At 36.7% G+C, this 17,462-nt stretch overlaps 1 protein-coding gene and 1 long non-coding RNA gene across 9 annotated transcripts in view; one reads left to right on the forward strand and one right to left on the reverse strand.

The window, feature by feature from the left end:
- Positions 1-5,686: 5,686 nt before the first annotated feature.
- pax6.L (paired box 6 L homeolog) overlaps positions 5,687-17,462 on the forward strand; it is a 29,968-nt gene continuing 18,192 nt past the window's right edge. For 2 of the 7 annotated variants that reach the window (XM_018256405.2, XM_018256409.2), the window contains exons 1-3: positions 12,086-12,557; positions 15,137-15,220; positions 15,418-15,470. In XM_018256405.2, coding sequence (XP_018111894.1) covers positions 15,171-15,220; positions 15,418-15,470 — 103 coding nt within the window. In that variant the 5' untranslated portion in view covers positions 12,086-12,557; positions 15,137-15,170. 7 annotated transcript variants of the gene reach the window in all.
- LOC121402933 lies at positions 6,446-11,926 on the reverse strand. 2 transcript variants are annotated; one of them, XR_005966872.1, is made up of 3 exons: positions 11,678-11,926; positions 11,106-11,317; positions 6,446-6,725 (listed from the first exon to the last, which is right to left on the reverse strand). It is a non-coding gene; the product is annotated as an uncharacterized LOC121402933 (long non-coding RNA). The 2 variants fall into 2 exon arrangements; XR_005966871.1 differs by having other exon boundaries at positions 11,106-11,926.

Here is a 17,462-nt window from a genome sequence, read left to right on the forward strand (position 1 = left end):
TATATATATATATATATATATATATATATATATATATATATATATATATATATATATATATATATATATATGTATGTATGTATGTATATATATATATATGTATATGTATATGTATATATAATATATATATATATATATATATATATATATATATATATATTATATATATATATATATATATATATATATATATATATATATATGTATATATATAGATGTAGATATATCTATATCTACATGGATATAGATAGATAGATACATAGATAGATAGAAAGATAGATAGACAGATAGATACATAGATAGATACATAGATAGATATAATGTATACACAGCCCTGTACTTAATGGGGCTACTTGCATGGGGCTGTTTTTGGCCCAGCTCAGAAGCAGCACTTGCCTTTGTTTGCTCACATATATATATATGGTGGTTCAAATATTATGTATAACTTTCACATAGAGCCGCACACCATTTTCTTCTTTGGGAATCAAATAATATTTATTTGCATAAGTTTGTGTTCCAACGTTTCGGCCCTCCTTAGGGCCTTTCTCTTTAGGGCCTTGAGAAGGCCAAAACGTTGGAACACAAATTTATGCAAATAAATATTATTTGATTCACAAAGAAGAAAATGGTGTGCGGCTCTATGTGAAAGTTATATATATAGACAAATACAAGAGTCCTCTGCACTCAACCCATTATCAATATATTTAAGACAGCGACATTTTGTGCATACTGCTACTAAAAAATGCCTTACCCTTTAAACAAAACAGGGATTGTTTGTCCATATATTGCAATATATTTAAGCTGGCCAACTACGTATATTTATATATTTATAATAAAATCCACATTTTCCACATGTACTAAATAAAATTATGATATTTTAATTTTTGAAAAGTTTCCCAGTGTGCACCTCATTTTTGGAATTTTATATGCTGCTCTGGATGGTAGCACCCAGGCCAATTTTCACCGACTAGTGGTGTGGTGAACCATTTGGACTATGTTTATATATATTTATATATAGACTCTCAGGCCTGGACTGAGAATCAAAATAGGCCCTGGCATTTTAGGTACACAGAGGCCCAATCAGTTCCTCACCAGCCCAATAAATAGTAATTGTCTGTGGCAATTTACAGCAGCTCCGCTGGCATTTGCCAGAACCCACAGATTGCCAGTCCAGGCCTGATATGATATGTATTTATGTAGTGGGAGCTGTGACACTGCAGAGAAGGGCACCACCAATATATCCAGACAGAGAGAGCAAAGTATAGGGAGTAGTGATGGGCGCATAAATTCTACCAAGCGCAAATTCATAGCGAATTTCCGAGAAAATTCAGCTGCGAAAAAATTGGCTGCACGGCAAAATTATTCGGACGCCCATTGACTTTAATGCATTTGGACAAAATAGGCACGCGTGTAAAAATTGTCCCAGGCACCAAAATTGCCGCGCGTAGAAATAAATTTTCGCAAATTTCGAGGGAAATTCACAACTTTTCTGGTGAAGTGAAATGAGACAAACCACTCGCCCATCACTAATAGGGAGATAAATGGATAGAGATGGGTGATAGAGAAATAGATGAAGGAAGGATAAGGGATAGGGGTGTATAAATGGATAAAAGAGAGAGAACAAGGGAGAGGTTGCATGAACTGCAGATGAGAATACCTACAATCAAGGGTGTAACTATTGAGGAAGCCGACCCTGCGGGGCCCAGGAAGTACAGGGGACTCATGAAACCCTAATTGATATACAATATCAATAAATATTGGTAAAACAAGTCAACTTCTAGATATTTTGAGGGGCCTGAAAAATAATTTGCCCTGGGGACCCAGTAATATCTAGCTACACCACTGTCTACAATCATATGGATTCACAGCCAGACATATTAAAGGTCAACTATGTGATAGCCAGGCCCTTTTCTTATACAGTGAAACTTCGAGACCCAGATTTTAAGTTTTTTTTACATTTTTTTATTTGCTGTGTAGCCATGGGGGCAGCCATTCAAGCACAGGATACACAGTAGATAACCGATAAGTACTACTATAGTTTATATAAACAAGCTGCTGTGTAGCCATGGGGGCAGCCATTCAAGCACAGGATACACAGTAGATAACAGATAAGTACTACTACAGTTTATATAAACAAGCTGTTGTGTAGCCATGGGGGCAGCCATTCAAGCACAGGATACACAGTAGATAACAGATAAGTACTACTATAGTTTATATAAACAAACTGCTGTGTAGCCATGGAGGTAGCCATTTAAAGGAGAAAACGCTCAGGTTACACAGCACAGATAAGCTCTGTAGAACATAATGGTGTTATCTGTTATCCACTATTTAACCTGTGCCATAAAGGGGTGGTTCACCTTTACGTTAACTTTTAGTATGTTATAGGGCAGCCAATTCTAATCAATGTTCCGATTGGTCATCATTATTTATTTGTTATCGTTTTTAAAATATTTGCCTTCTTCTTCTGACTCTTTCCAGCTTTCGCTGGCTCCATCTAAATACAAATGCTCTGTAAGGCTACAAATGTATTGTTATTGCTACTTTGTATTACTTATCTTTGTATTCAGGCCTCTCCTATTAATATTCCAGTCTCTTATTCAAATCAGTGTGTGGTTGCTAGCGTAACTTTAACCCTAGCAACCAGATGGCTGAAATTGCAAACTGGAGAGCTGCTGAATAAAAAGCTAAATAACTCAAAAACCACAAATAATAAAAAATGAAAACCAGTTGCAAATTGTCTCAGAATATCACTCTCTACATCATACTAAAAGTTAACTCAAAGGAGAACAACCCCTTTAAATATTTATATTTTGCCATGGTTCTGCCTGTAAATGGTCAATTGCAATGAGTCCGCCCCTTATACAGTCCTGCACCAATCACTTATTGCTTTAGGTTGTGTATGTGACTGACGGAGAGTCTTGCACATGTCCCCATAGTGTAACATTAACACTGCAATGTTTAACCCTTCTTATTAACTCAGCAAATATTGTATTTCAAATTAAAACTGACTCCCGTGCTTATATCCTTTCATTACTTGAAGAAAAAGTTACTTTTACACATTTCCCTGATTTTACATTTTCCTGGATTTTACATAATTATTTCCTGGTCCCCAGAAAAACGTCAAATGGGGGTTCTACTGTGCCAGCCATATAGACCTTGCATTAAAGGCCAGGCATATAGACAGGTAGCCATATCTTGTTCTAAAGGCCAAGTACTAAAGGCCAAGTAGCTTTATCTTGTACTGGAGTGGAAACATATCACTTTATTGTAACAAGACAACAAGCTCTTGTAATGAAGGTGAGCCATGTTGGCAGGAGAGACTGACACCTTGCTGGAGAGGTTATGCACCCATTGGGTGTCCCAGTAATGCAGGTCACAGAGGTGGCAGTAGCTCTACAGGGTGCATATCACATGGGCTATGATGGCAGTAGCACAGTGGCTTTTTTACCTTAAAGGGCACGTCAACCCCAAAATAAAAATTTGGCTAATAAAAGAAAACATAATTCTAAGCAACTTTCCAATATACATTTACTAGAAATATTTGTAAAAAAAAAAAAAAAGCATTCTATTAAAAGCAGCAATGTTGCAAAAGTCTTGGTTCCCCAGCAAAGACAGGTCTGTTCATCAGTTGCCTTGTCTTACATTATATCAATAGTCTGAGCCATGAGGGCAGAGAATAGAAAGGGACAGACAAACACTGCTTTCAATACCAATACATATACAAATACATTATAAACCATAGAAAATGTGTAATGATTGTATATTGTAAAGTTGCTTAGAATAAAAAATGTTTGTTTTAGGAAATTTTTTTTTATTTTGGGGTTGACTTGAGGTTATCTTTAAGATTCGGCATCTGGTCAAAGCCTCCCAAGTTATAATAAATGTACAGGAACAGGGAAACAATTTGGTAGGAATAAGAATATCCAGAGCAGCCAGTAGGTGCTCACTGCATATATTATTTTTGATTATATTAAAGTAGGAGTAATTGGGCAATTTCACTACATTGTCAACCCTAACTAGCCTAACCCAAAACCTGAACTCAAACCCCCATCCATTGCTCTAAGCCCACAGGCTGGGAACCACCGCACCAAGGATCAGCAGACATTCCCTTTAGTTTATAATACAGGTGTTTAATTGCACTTACATTGTGTTCTCTGAGGAGGGTGGGGCCCCTGGGTGCTCAGAACTGGACACAGTGTATATCAGGTTTATTTGTAGGTGCAGCAATGGGAGAGATGTGTCTCTATAATGCAGGTAACGAAGCACAAGGAGGAATGTCATTTTATACTACAGTCATTTAGGGATTCCCAGAGACTGAGCCACAGCAAGGCCAGTGTGTCTCTATACCGTGTTTATGGATGTATGCTATAGATAGATAGATAAATAGATTGATAGATAGATAGATAGATAGATAGATAGATAGATAGATAGATAGATAGATAGATAGATAGATAGATAGATAGATAGATAGATAGATGATAGAGAGAGAGAGAGAGAGAGAGAGAGATGATAGATAGATAGATAGATAGATAGATAGATAGATAGATAGATAGATAGATAGATAGATAGATAGATAATAGATATATAATAAATAGATAGATAGATAGATAGATAGATAGATAATAGATAGATAATAGATAGATAGATAGATAGATAATAGATAGATAGATAATAGATAGATAGATAGATAGATAGATAGATAGATAGATAGATAGATAGATAGATAGATAATAGATAGAAAGATAGATAGATAGATAGATAGATAGATGATTAGATAAATAGATAGATAGTTAGATAATAGATATATAGATAGATAGATAATAGATAGGTCTAGGTATGTAGACTATAGACTATTGCTTAAACATAGATATAGACATAGAAAGATAACTAGATAGCAAGTAGGTAAAAGAAGGTAGAAGATAGAAAGAAAGAAAGAAAGAAAGAAAGAAAGAAAGAAAGAAAGAAAGAAAGAAAGAAAGAAAATAGATAGATACATAGATAGATGATAGATAGATAGATAGATAGATAGATAGATAGATAGATAGATAGATAGATAGAAAGATAGATAGATGATAGATAGATAGATAGATAGATAGATAGATAGATAGATAATGGATGGATAGATATAGAAAGATAACTGATAGATTTGGAGAGAGACAGCCTGTAAAGCAGGGGTGCCCAAAAGATAGATCTGGATCTACCAGTAGACCTTTAGCTGGGGATCAGTAGATCTCAACAATGTCAACAAACAGCTTGTCTGTATCATCCTCCTGTTTGAAACTTTTCATTCAGATATTTATTATGTTAAAGTTACATAAGAAAAAATGGTTTGTTAAATATAGAAATATAAATTCTTTCATAAATCAATATAATGTTTAAGTCATATTTTCCATGGAACAGAATGCTAACAATGCTTTTATGGATGTAGATCATAATGGGACAACATCACTAAAAGTAGACCTCACAGTATTCTTATATTGGCCCTCCTGCTGTAGCGCAATGAGGCAGTTTCTTAGGCCAATGAACTTGGATGTAGGATAGTGAGGCCTCTGCTCGGGCTTCTTGTTCTTATTAACTGCCACCGCTGCTCCATCTGACGTCACGCAGGCTCCTCAGCCAATCAGGGCGGGGCTGGGATTGATATTAAGGGAAAGTTTCAGCTGAATCAGACAACCTCCTTTTTTTTTAATCTCCTCTGTCACTGACATTTTCAACTGTGTGGCAGATCCTTCTGTAAAGAAAGTGGAGATCCAACCTGCCAGATCTCAAGCCCATCAAGAAAAGAAAGTGCTGGGAGCCCTAGGATCATGTGAATTTATTCTCCCAGGCTGCAACAGGTAATATTTTCTGCTAATACTCTGTAAACCCTGTTAATCCTAGTGTATATTGTGTCTGCCGGATCTGAGTGGCGGCTGTATCCCCTGTTTGTGTAAACTTTCAGTACATATAGTGCTGCTGGTGTTTCTAGTGCCTGCTCTTTATCACAGGGATGCGTATTTGCCTATGAATATTTTGTGCGTATTTACGCGTATTTACAAGCGGCTATTTTACGCAAAACATTGCGCCTGCAGATATCCCTTTTGTAACTACAGCAAAATCTCCCCAAACGTCTGATTCGATCCTGAGCCTCCTCCTGAAACGAAAGAATGTGACCCGCATAGTTTTAAATCCTCAGACTTGTGATTTGAGACTTTTTTCGGAAGACCCGATAATTAACGATTCGCACTGAGCCAAAGAATCAGGAGTTGAATTACAGTCCCCTCGTCCCACCTTCTCCTGACCAGGAAGGGACTGATGTTTTTTTTTTTTAAACTCACTTAAAGAAATTGCATTTTGCAAAGGAAAGAAAATCTATCCCAGTCTTTTTAGACTCACTTTTTATAGCCAACCAAAAAAAAATGGAAATATGATCATCTCACTTAACTAATAAATTAATTCACTTTAATTTCCATTAAAGAATATATATATTTATTTTTTCGTTTTTATTTCTTCTTGATTTAGCGCCAACAGCGCAAAATCGAATCTGAACCTGTCCCAGAATTAATGCAACTTCTTGATTCATAAAAATTCAGACAACCATCCCAGACCCTCCTCCTTCATTAGGGATATTTATTGGAGATTGTGTTTATCCAGCTGAGAGAAAGCGATGACATAATTACCTTGCTGAGCGATACAATCGCTTGTTATTAGATATCATACGATCTAATCCGATCCTATCAGCCTTGCTGTGGGAGAAAGAGAGAAATGACAAATATAGCATTGGTAAAAACGAATTGAATGAATTAGGGGGATCACCCCCTTGGACAAAATGTCTTATAAAATCAGAAAAATTAAAAATTGGGAATTTGTAGTATTTAATAATGTTATTAGGTCTACAAATATATTTGAAGGGCAGGTGCAGTTGCTGTGTAGTATAAACACTTACATGTCTATTTATATAGAATTTATCGGAGAGAGTTCAATGTTTGATGCTGCCTGGGGATCCCCAGTCGCTAATAAAAATCGCATTGAGCTGCTTAGCGACTTGATTAACAGGGAGATGTAACAGCTTGTATCAATCAATAGCAAAACCTTCAGAGACCGCTGTTCTTTTTATTTGCGCCTCTGAACAAGACTTTACTGCTCCCCCTCTCTCCTTTTTTCCTTTTTGTACCCCCTTTTTTTATAAATGAAGAAGAAATAAAATAAACATTGAACTGAAAAAAAAAAAAAAGATTTTCCCCCAAAACTGCTCTGAAAAGTTTCAACAGACACAGGCAATTTATTTTATTAATTAAATGGCGCATGATTATAAAATTCCCCTGTTTTCGTTTTTATAAAGAGATTTATCTGTCCTCCTGGGACTCGGTCTGTCCACTCTGTGTTTTAACGCAGAAATATATTCCTATATAAATAGACGCGGGGATTCCTAGAGGCGAAATGTCGCTGCCCAGAGAGTCAAGACTTGTTCTTTCTCGGTGGAATTAAAGCGATTTGGACAGGAAGACTTTAAAGCATTTTTCTGCCTATTAAAATTGTGACTCCTGAACTGCCAATGAATTTAAAAAAAGATATTCCGACAGGTCTGAAATGATTCTCCCTTATTTAACACATATTCTTGTTCAATTTAGTACCGGTATGTATTAAATACTGTTAATTCGCATAATAATTATAACAACAACAACAATAATAAATTGATAATAACAATAATAAATTGATGATAATAAGAATTATTATTCATAATAATAATAACAATAAAAACAATAATAAATTGAGAATAATAACAACAACAATAATAATACTACATTGATGATGATAATCATAATATATTGATTCTAATAATTATTAATAATAATAACACCAACTATAATTATAATAATAACAATAATAATAAATTGATGATGATGATAATAATAATAATATATTGATTCTACTAATTTTTAATAATAATAATAACTATAATAATAATAATAATAATATGAGCAGCCAGTTGAACATAAAACAAATCCCTTATATCTTTGAATCCTTTTTTTTTTTTTAAACTGGAAATGATCACAACGTATATGTGAGCATTTCCAGTTGCCATAAATGATAGCCGCACTGTCGCTAAACATTAGGAATTAAGAGAATCACTTTCTGTTGCTGTTATTCAACTTCCAAGATTTGAATTCGCCATGTGACATTGATGCCAGTGGACTCCAGAGTGAACACAACCAAGTTGAGTGAACTTTTTTTTTTAGAAACCCTTCCAAACCTTGATTCCATGTATGGATTTGGCATCAGGATGAAGAGCCTACAGGACTCACCTCTGACACAGCACAGCCCCCCTTCTCTGTCACCTCCATTAAAATGACGTCAGCTGTATGCATCATCTCCCTCCCCCTTATGATTTTTTTTCTGTCTAAAACTTTTTTTTTGGGGAGGGTGTAACAAAGACCACTCTGCCCTAGGGAAAAATAGCAACATGATTAGAGCTTCTTGGAGCAAAGGCATTATTTGGGACTAATCCCAACAGTTGCTAATTGAGATTGGCTTGAAAAAAAAAAAAAACTCCTGATATTTGCCTGGAAGAACTGAATCGAGATTTTCTTCTCTGTTTTTTTTTTTTTTGGAAGTGATCAGCGCTGAGCACATTCATTATTTTAATTTGGGGGAAAAAAGGCACAACAAAGAGCAGGTCGCTGAGACAGAAGAGGGATTTACATTGATTGGACTGGGTTTTAATTACAAAAAAAAAAAAAATCATCCAAAGGCAAGTTCTCAGGAATGTTTGTGATTATTTTTTTTAAACTTTGCCAAGTGGGAGACTGACTGAAGGCCCAGGTTTGTCATTTATTTATGTATCTTATTTGTTTGCAGTTTATAACAAATGTTGGAAGTTTTTTTGTGATATTGAACTCACACAGAGACACACAGTGGTGGGAAAATAGAGAGAATAAATATAGAAAGGGCTGCTTTATAGCTGCCTGGACTTGTACTAATCTGCAGCCCATTATTATTGCCTGTAATATTATAGTATTATTAGCTGTGCCATCACACAACTGCTAGAATGGGAGCAGGCAGAATTACACACTGCCCTTACACACTGACACTTTCTCAGACATATAATTTGTTCTCTCTCTCTCTCACACACACACATTCTCTGTAACACACAGACACTCCCTCCTGTTCACACACATTCACTCTCACAAGTTACACAAACTCACATTCCCTGTGTCACAAGAACACACTTTGCTGCACTATACAGAGATATAGGGACAGGGGCAATGGGACCCTGAGGAATATGAGAGTTTTTATACCCAAACTGGTAAGAGAGAGAGAGAGAGAGAGAGAGAGAGAGAGAGAGAGAGAGAGAGAGAGAGAGAGAGAGAGAGAGAGAGAGAGAGAGAGAGAAGTAGACAGAGAGAAATAGAGTGTGTTGTGTGTAATGGGGGTCAAGGTGGAAAGAGAGAGAAGAGAGAGAAGAGTGCAGGGAGAATGGACACAGAGCAGGGGGCGACAGAGAACAGAGAGAAGTTGAGCAGAGATTGTAGAAAGGACAGAAGGGGAGACGGTGTGGAGGACAGAATGAGAAGGACAGAATGAGAAAGTGGAGAAAATAGGGTTATAAAGAAGGGAGAAGAGAGGGGCATAGAGAGAAGAGAAAATAAAGGGGAGACCAAAAAAGATAGTGGGGAAGGAAAGAGAAAGGAGGGATGTGTCAGAAGGAGAAAGAGAGATGTGGAGGTAGAACTGAACGAGAGAGAGAGAAAGTTTAGGGGCAGATAGAGGGAGGTTGCAGCAGCCTTCACTGCTTCCTTTCCCACCTTCTCTGTCCCCCTTTCCCCACCTTCTCTGCCCCCCTTTCCCCACCTTCTCTGCCCCCTTCCCCACCTTCACTGTCCCCCTTTCCCCATCTTCATTGTCCCCTTTCCCCACCTTCTCTGCCCTCCTTCACCACCTTCATTGTCCCCCTTTCCCCACCTTCCCTGCCTCCCACCCCATCCCCAGTGCAGCTCTGGTAATAAAAGTTTAGCAGAGAAACTGAGCCCAGTCCCTGCTCCCTGTCAGAAAACTCCTAGGCCGGATCCCTAGCGGGGGCTTGAAAGGAAGGGCCGGGGCATTTGCATGAGAAGGGGCCTCAATGTGCAGAGGAGGCTAGTGGGCCAGTGAAGCAGCAGCAGCAGGAGGAGAAGCAGGAGCTGAGGGCGAGTCAGAGGGGCCAGGAAGGCAGCAGCTCATTATCCAGTTCCCATTCAGGGAACCTCCTTTCAGTCACATGCAAACTTTCTGGCAGAGTCGTTTGTCTCCTCATTGTAGTTTATTTGGGAATGTAATGGCTGTCAGGCCCCTCATTCAATCCCCACATACTTTATTGATGAGCTGTGACTTCTGCCACTTTCACATGTCAAGTAAAGTCAAGTGTAGGCATCTAATTCTTACTTTCCCCTTCCCTTGCACCAACCTTTTCTTTCTTACTTGTTCATTTAGCTTCATTTTTATCCCTCTGCTTGTTAGTTTTATACCCCCCCTTCCCTTATTAATGTATTGAAATTAGGGCACCCTGAGATCAAGCTGGTACTTTAAATGTAACCTTTAAAGCTTGCACCCAGGGGTTTCTTTGGTGTCTACTGAGGTGTATCTTAATAGTGAGCCATTCAACAAGTGTAACTTTGTGGTCCAAACAGTAAAGTCATTGACTTACTGACAGCTCCAGGGGGACCAGGTCACTTTTAGTGTCTTCCTATTGGAAGGGGGAGGGAAGAAAACTCTCCCAAACTGTATTTTTACACTGCTATTACGTCATTTCAGTGATTTCATAAAATGTATTTTCAAAGTAGAGGGCAAGGACTGGTTTTAAAATGATGCTGCAAAGTTGGAATCAAACAAAAACAAATATCGATCGAGATAAAAAAAAAAAGAATCGAAAGTTTCTAAACTCATGTAGACACAATTTAATAATATTATTATTAATAATAATAATAATAAAAAATAAATGACCCATAAACTTAAAGTGTTCCCTATATTACATTTAATTCATCCCAAAGGACTAATTTTTTTTTGTTTTATTCAAAGTATTTTTTTTTTCGTGCTGGTAATTCTGAAGGCCCACAATTGTCTATACAAATTAGAAATACAATACTCACCTATAGGCGAATTAATTATTTTTTTCCCCATCTGGAAATGATCGCACAAAAAAAAAATATATAAACATTTGCTGCACTTGAAAAAACTCGATTCAACCAGTGGCACGTGGGGAGAAGTTTGGTAAATGTTTGCTGAGTCCACTTCAGCCTCCTTCTCAAGGGCTCTCTATCAACAGAGTAAATTGGGCATATTCTCACTTTCTCTGAGGGTCCTTGTCCAGGTTTTTTTAAAAAAAATAAAAAAATTAAAGGAATGAAAAAAGAAAGTTAAAAAAAAACCTGGAAGTGTAAGACAGCTTGGGGGCAATTCACAGTTTACAAAGCGCCTGTCTTTCAGATATTTCTGGCTTTTTACATGTGAATGTTATTTTGGTTTATCCCCTATTGTTGCAAAGAAGGGGGGGGGGCTTTTCTGCGAAAAATGCAAATCGCCTCCATTGACACTATACAACAAAACCAGGGTTTACAAGGAGAATTATTTAATTCCCATTGTGAGCAGTACACAATTACAGTTGCAGAATGAGGCTGGAAACAAGGCAGAGAGAGAGAGAGAGAGAGAGAGAGAGAGATACCTTTTTGTTTTTTGCGAATTGCGATATCGATGCGTAAATTCGCGACTTGTTGGAGATTCAGCGATTTTTTTTTTTAAACAAAAGTAAAAAAAAACCTTCACTCTGGTTGGGCCTTAAAAAATATAAAAAGTATAAATCCAACGTTGATGCAAAAATAAATAAAATTGTATAAAATTCTGCTGAAATTGTTGTAACCCCACACCAACAGAGATTTTCATTCCCCCTTAAAAAATCAACTCTCAGCACTGAAGAGGGGAGAGGAAAAAAAAAATCCAAGTGTATTCATATTCAAACAAGTGAGCCAATGGAACTGGCCTTTAGGGAGCGACAGCCAATTGGCAGCTAGGAGGCACTGCCTGCGCTTTGCATAAAGCAATATTTTGTGTGTGCAGAAAGCCTGCCATTTGCATGTACAGACTGATTAGTGGGTTTGAAAGGCAAGGCCATTCTCAGCCTCAATTCCCGCTCTGGGGAAGGAGCAGGGAGGAAGTGTTTTTTTTTTTTTTGCAGGGGGATGATGACAGGGGTCAGCCTCTGCTAATGGGCCAGTAAAGAAGATTGGAGGCAGGCACAGGGACACACACACATTAATACAGTTGAACCATCACCAATCAGCCTAGGTGTGTGGAGCTGTGCTCTCTGTACTCTCATAGCCCCTCTCCCAAGCTCAGCTCTGCTCCCCCTCTGACAGCCCATCTTATTGTCAATCTCTGTCTCCTTCCCAGGATTCCAGCTCATCCTCCCTGGGAGAGAAAAACTGCAATTTCTTTTTTTTTTTTTTTTTATTCCCTTTTCTGCCTACTGCAAGGAGAAGCAGCTCTTCAGATCCTACTTGGCAGTTGCACACAGGATCTTAGCGAGGAAGGGATGATCTAAGCAGGTGAGTGCCCATGATCAGGGGTAATTCTAGGGCTGGGTAGTAGTATAAGGGAAAGGGGTCTCCTGTTGACTTTTAAGAGCTGTATTACCTACAACTAGTCGAGTTGTGTTAGAGCTGCCATCTGGGGTGCACTGAGGGCTTTTTGGAAAGGGGTCGGTGCCTTGTGTTATAGCAGCAGCTTTGCTCCCCTTCCCTGTTCCCTCATACCCTCAGCCTGCTGGGAAGGGAGCCTTGCATGCTCTCCAAACTGCCAGCCCATGCCTTCCAAACTGCCAGCCCATACCCTCCAAACTGCCAACCTATACCCTCCAAACTGCCAGCCCATACCCTCCAAACTGCCAGCGGGTGAGTCTGTGCCTTAGGAACACTAACCTGATTATTATTTATTTTATTTTATTTTATTGCATGAATAGTTACATTATACCAATAACATTTACATTACAATAACAACAGAAAGTGCATGCAAAGCGATGCAAGAATTATTATTAAAAAAAAAAAATGTCACTTTAAATTAAGTCCTCATCTGAGCACTTTCCCCTTGTATTCAGTTTCAGCATTTGCCGACCCCTCCAGACTTTAAATCTTCACTCTTAATTTATATTAAATCTTATCATTGATTTGCAAGTTTAAAGAAATCATATATATATCATATCATATATATTATTTGTACATAAATAAACAAAACAGTCATCTGCTTACTGTCGCCTTTAAACTCCCCTCTCTCACGATTTATTATTGCAATGTAGACATGTATTAAATCAAATGAGGATTTAGTTTAATTGATAAGCCTTTGGGATCAGAAATAAAATATATCCATCGACAAAAAGCGATAAAAAAAAAAAGATATCGATCGCGTAAAAAGGGTTCGTAATTTATCGAGGCTGATTTTTTTGTTTTTGGATGATTTTTGGATGATTGTTAAATATTATTTGGGACTTCTGAATCTCAGCACAGTAGCTGAGACAGTAGCAAATAAACTAGGCCTGAGAATGTTTGTTTTCTTAAGTTAATGAATAAATGACAATTAATTTAGCTGCTGTTTTTTTGTTGTTTTTTTTTTTCTCCTAAATGACTTGCGATGTATTATATAGTGAGGGGCAGGAAAGTAGATTGTCACGTTGCAGCCCAGTGTTACCTGACATGTAGCGAGTGGATTAAGTCGTTTGTTGTGGGTGAGATTAAGGTTGTACCGAGTCGTGGGTTTATGGGATTCTTTAACGAGCGATCTGCTTGGCTGAGCATTTTCTATGGGGGCAGCAGCAGCGTTGGATTTATCATCAGATCTCAAATCGTACACAGATTTCTAATTTTAATTTTATTTTTAAACGACCTGATTGAACGAAGTCGGTGCCATTTATTCTCCAGCTGTAACTATTTCTCTAAATATGGGAATCGTTACATTTCCATTTATTTATTTTTTTTATTGTATTTATGATATAATAAAGGAATGTTCCATGTGAATATTCATGGGGCAGAGAACAAATCCAAATCCAAACCCTTTTGTATCTTGATCGATAGAGCCTTGATATTCATTGCTGCCATAAAAAGAGACAGAAAAGGGGCATTGGGGAGAGAAATTTCAGGCCATTACATTATTTTACCCCTTCTTTTCTTTTTAACCAACTCTTTCACTATTGTAATTGTCTCTTTCCAATTGAGCCCCCTGCTGTGCTGTTGTGTAGTTTTACAAGCCCTTAACAACTCACACCAGTAACAAAATTACCTCCAGAAATTTATAACAAGAAAAAGAGTTGTTTTTTTTCTTTATTTCTTTATTTTTTAAGGTTAAAAAGAAATATCCTAACAGCAACCAGTGGCCCTTCACTGTGGCCCTTGCTTGGTTTTAAAACTGTCTAAAATTAAAAAAAGAAAGTGTTCATGGTTTCCAGCAGTCTAAAAAAAAAAATAAGTGAATAGAAAGGAGGGGGGAAAGAAACTATTGTCTACATTGAGCAGCCTGAACTAGAGCAGCCCCCTCCTGCCAGTGTCAGTGTACAGCACAGTGAAAATAAAAAAAATGTAAAGGGTATAAACAATTCACAGAAAGCTTTGAAGAACATAAAAAAATAGGAAATGCGTAAAAAAAACAAAAAAATATAAAAAAAGCAAAATTTCTATTTTTTGTTAGATTTATAGTGATTGTTACATTTTACTCCTTCAAAAAAGTATATGAAGGTACAATGTATGTATTTGTGGAAAAACACAATAAATAAATAAATTCTCTGCAGTCAAATAGTTTCAATTTACTGAGCTGTAACTGGGGACCTCATTAGCACTAAGCACCCTGGTAACTATGGTGATTTTGTCATATTTACAGGGAAAACAATGCAATGTATTTATTTATTATTATATAATGCAAAAAACAAAAATATTAAATAAAATTTAAAAACATTAAAAAAAATGTTAGCCTGGGAACTATTTTTTTTTAAAGTGTAGGGAGATTTAGTTTTTTTTTTTTAAGGTGATGATTATTATAAATTGCATGTAATGTATAGATCTATATTATAGGAAATATGTATGATAAATATATATATATAAATATTCTCTCTTCCTAATAAAGCTCTTTTCCTTATTTCCAGTCCTAGGGGGAAATCACTAGGCGTTGATCATCAGATGTTGGGAATTACACAGTCCCTTGGAGGAGAAACAGAAAAGATATCCAGGTAGATATTGAAAAAAATAAAAAATCTGAATAGATAGACACTGGCAGAACCCAGCAAGGGATATAAAACCAGAGGTATTTCTATGTAATTTGGTGAATATTAGCCACAGAATAGGGACGCCCACACCATCAAGGTGGGAGGGTTATACAGGAAAGGAATAAAGTGAATTAACTGCAGAATGTGCTGTTTATTAATAGAATTCCATACATAGACCACGTGGGATCCGGCAGCGACTTAGACATGCAGAACAGTAAGTACTACTCCTTTATTACTCTCTCTACAATAAATACATCAGCTTTAATACAGGGAATGTGTTGCCGGAGAAGTGCAGATGTGAGTGGCTCGAGTCAACTCTATTTGGTGATTTATTTTTATTGCCCCCCAGTTGTTTAGAGATGACAGTTTGTTGCAGGTTGTTGTTAAGGGGATACAGTGCGACTGCCCAGGTATTTACAGCAGCCCAGAAGGGTTGGGATAATGAGCTCAGAGCGATTGTTGTGTTGTGTCTTGGCTGGGAATAATAAGACTTATCCACTCTGTATTCGGCTCTACCAGTTTCAATAATAACCATGCTGTAGATTGCAAGCTCTTGGCGGCAGGGACTTCTCTAGGGGCAGAGATTCGGGTGTCTCGGATTTGTGTTTTCAGGATTGTTTTTTTTTTTTTCAAAATGCAAGTGAAGGATTTGCGCTGCAATTGCGCCGAGCACGGCAGTGGCACTTGTCGCTGTGCCTGTGCGACTGGGAAAGAGCTTTTGTGGTTTCGGCGCAAAAAAAGTGCTGCAACTTGTGCAAAATGTGTGGAATGATTTTCTTGTCAATATGGAATTATTTCCAGCAGTTAAGGAAGAAGTACGGTAAATATGGGAGTTATTCTTAATTATAGAAGAGCCATCAACTCTAATTTATATATATATATATATATATATATATATATATATACATATATATATATATATACACACATTATCTACCTACCTTATCAGGTGCATAGCCTGTATATATATTTATAAGTAAATGGTTTAATACATTGTGGGGTCCCTTCTTAATGGAACTGTCATCAATATACCTCATACCTATATATATATATATATATATATGAATATATATATATATATATATATATATATATATATATATATATATATATATATATATACTGATCTCTCCTATAAGTTGGAGGGGTACATAGCCAGTATTTGTATTTATAAGTACATAGTTAAATACGAGTCATAAATATATATATATTTATATACACATACTATCTCCCTTATCAGTTGGAGGGGTACATACATAGTGTATGTATGTGTAGGTGGTTTAATACATTCGATAGATAGATAGATAGATAGATAGATAGATAGATAGATAGATAGATAGATAGATAGATAGATAGATAGATAGATAGATGATAGATAGATTTATATATACACACACACTATCTCCCTTATCAGTTGGAGGGGTACATAACTAGTATGTGTAGGTATAAGTACATGGTTTAATACATTCATTACTGGGAACTCACTGGTAGAGCCCAGAGCAATCACTTTCCTACTGCCTGCTCTTTAGTGATCTCAGATTCCCTCACTACCAGGTAGCAGCCCTCTAAATCTGTATGGCAGCCCCTGTGCCCTGAAAGTATTAGTAAATATTGTTTTTATTGGGTCAGTCAATATTAACTCTCTGTGGAAGTGGTGTCCAGCAACTTGCTGTCATTTATCACCCTTACTAGTCTAGTATACAGAGCTGTGTACATTATTCTGCTTTACACTCCTTGTGCACAATTTAGAACCACCACCTTCCTATAGTGTAGCAATATTATTGTAAAGTATTAGTATAGAGTCAGTAGCTTTGCTGCACTTTATACTATCATGGTTTTCTTTGTGTGTGTGTGTGTGTGTGTGTGTGTGTGTGTGTGTGTATATATATATATATATATATATATATATATATATATATATATATATATATATATATATATACATACACATATGAAGCAAAAGGTACAAATATGCAAAAAAAAGAGCCCTGAGTGTGCCCTAGGTTTTACCTTTTGCTTTACATATTTGTCATTGACACCAAGGTCACTTACTGAGTTTGTGGAATGCACACACACACACACACACACACACACATATATATATATACTTTTTACCCTATAATATGTACATATGTGTGTCCCATGCACATAGATATACAAATATATAAAGGGTCATCATTGTATACACATATAATTACATACATCA

Source organism: Xenopus laevis, chromosome 4L (assembly GCF_017654675.1).
Source record: "Xenopus laevis strain J_2021 chromosome 4L, Xenopus_laevis_v10.1, whole genome shotgun sequence".
Lineage (NCBI taxonomy): Eukaryota > Metazoa > Chordata > Amphibia > Anura > Pipidae > Xenopus > Xenopus laevis.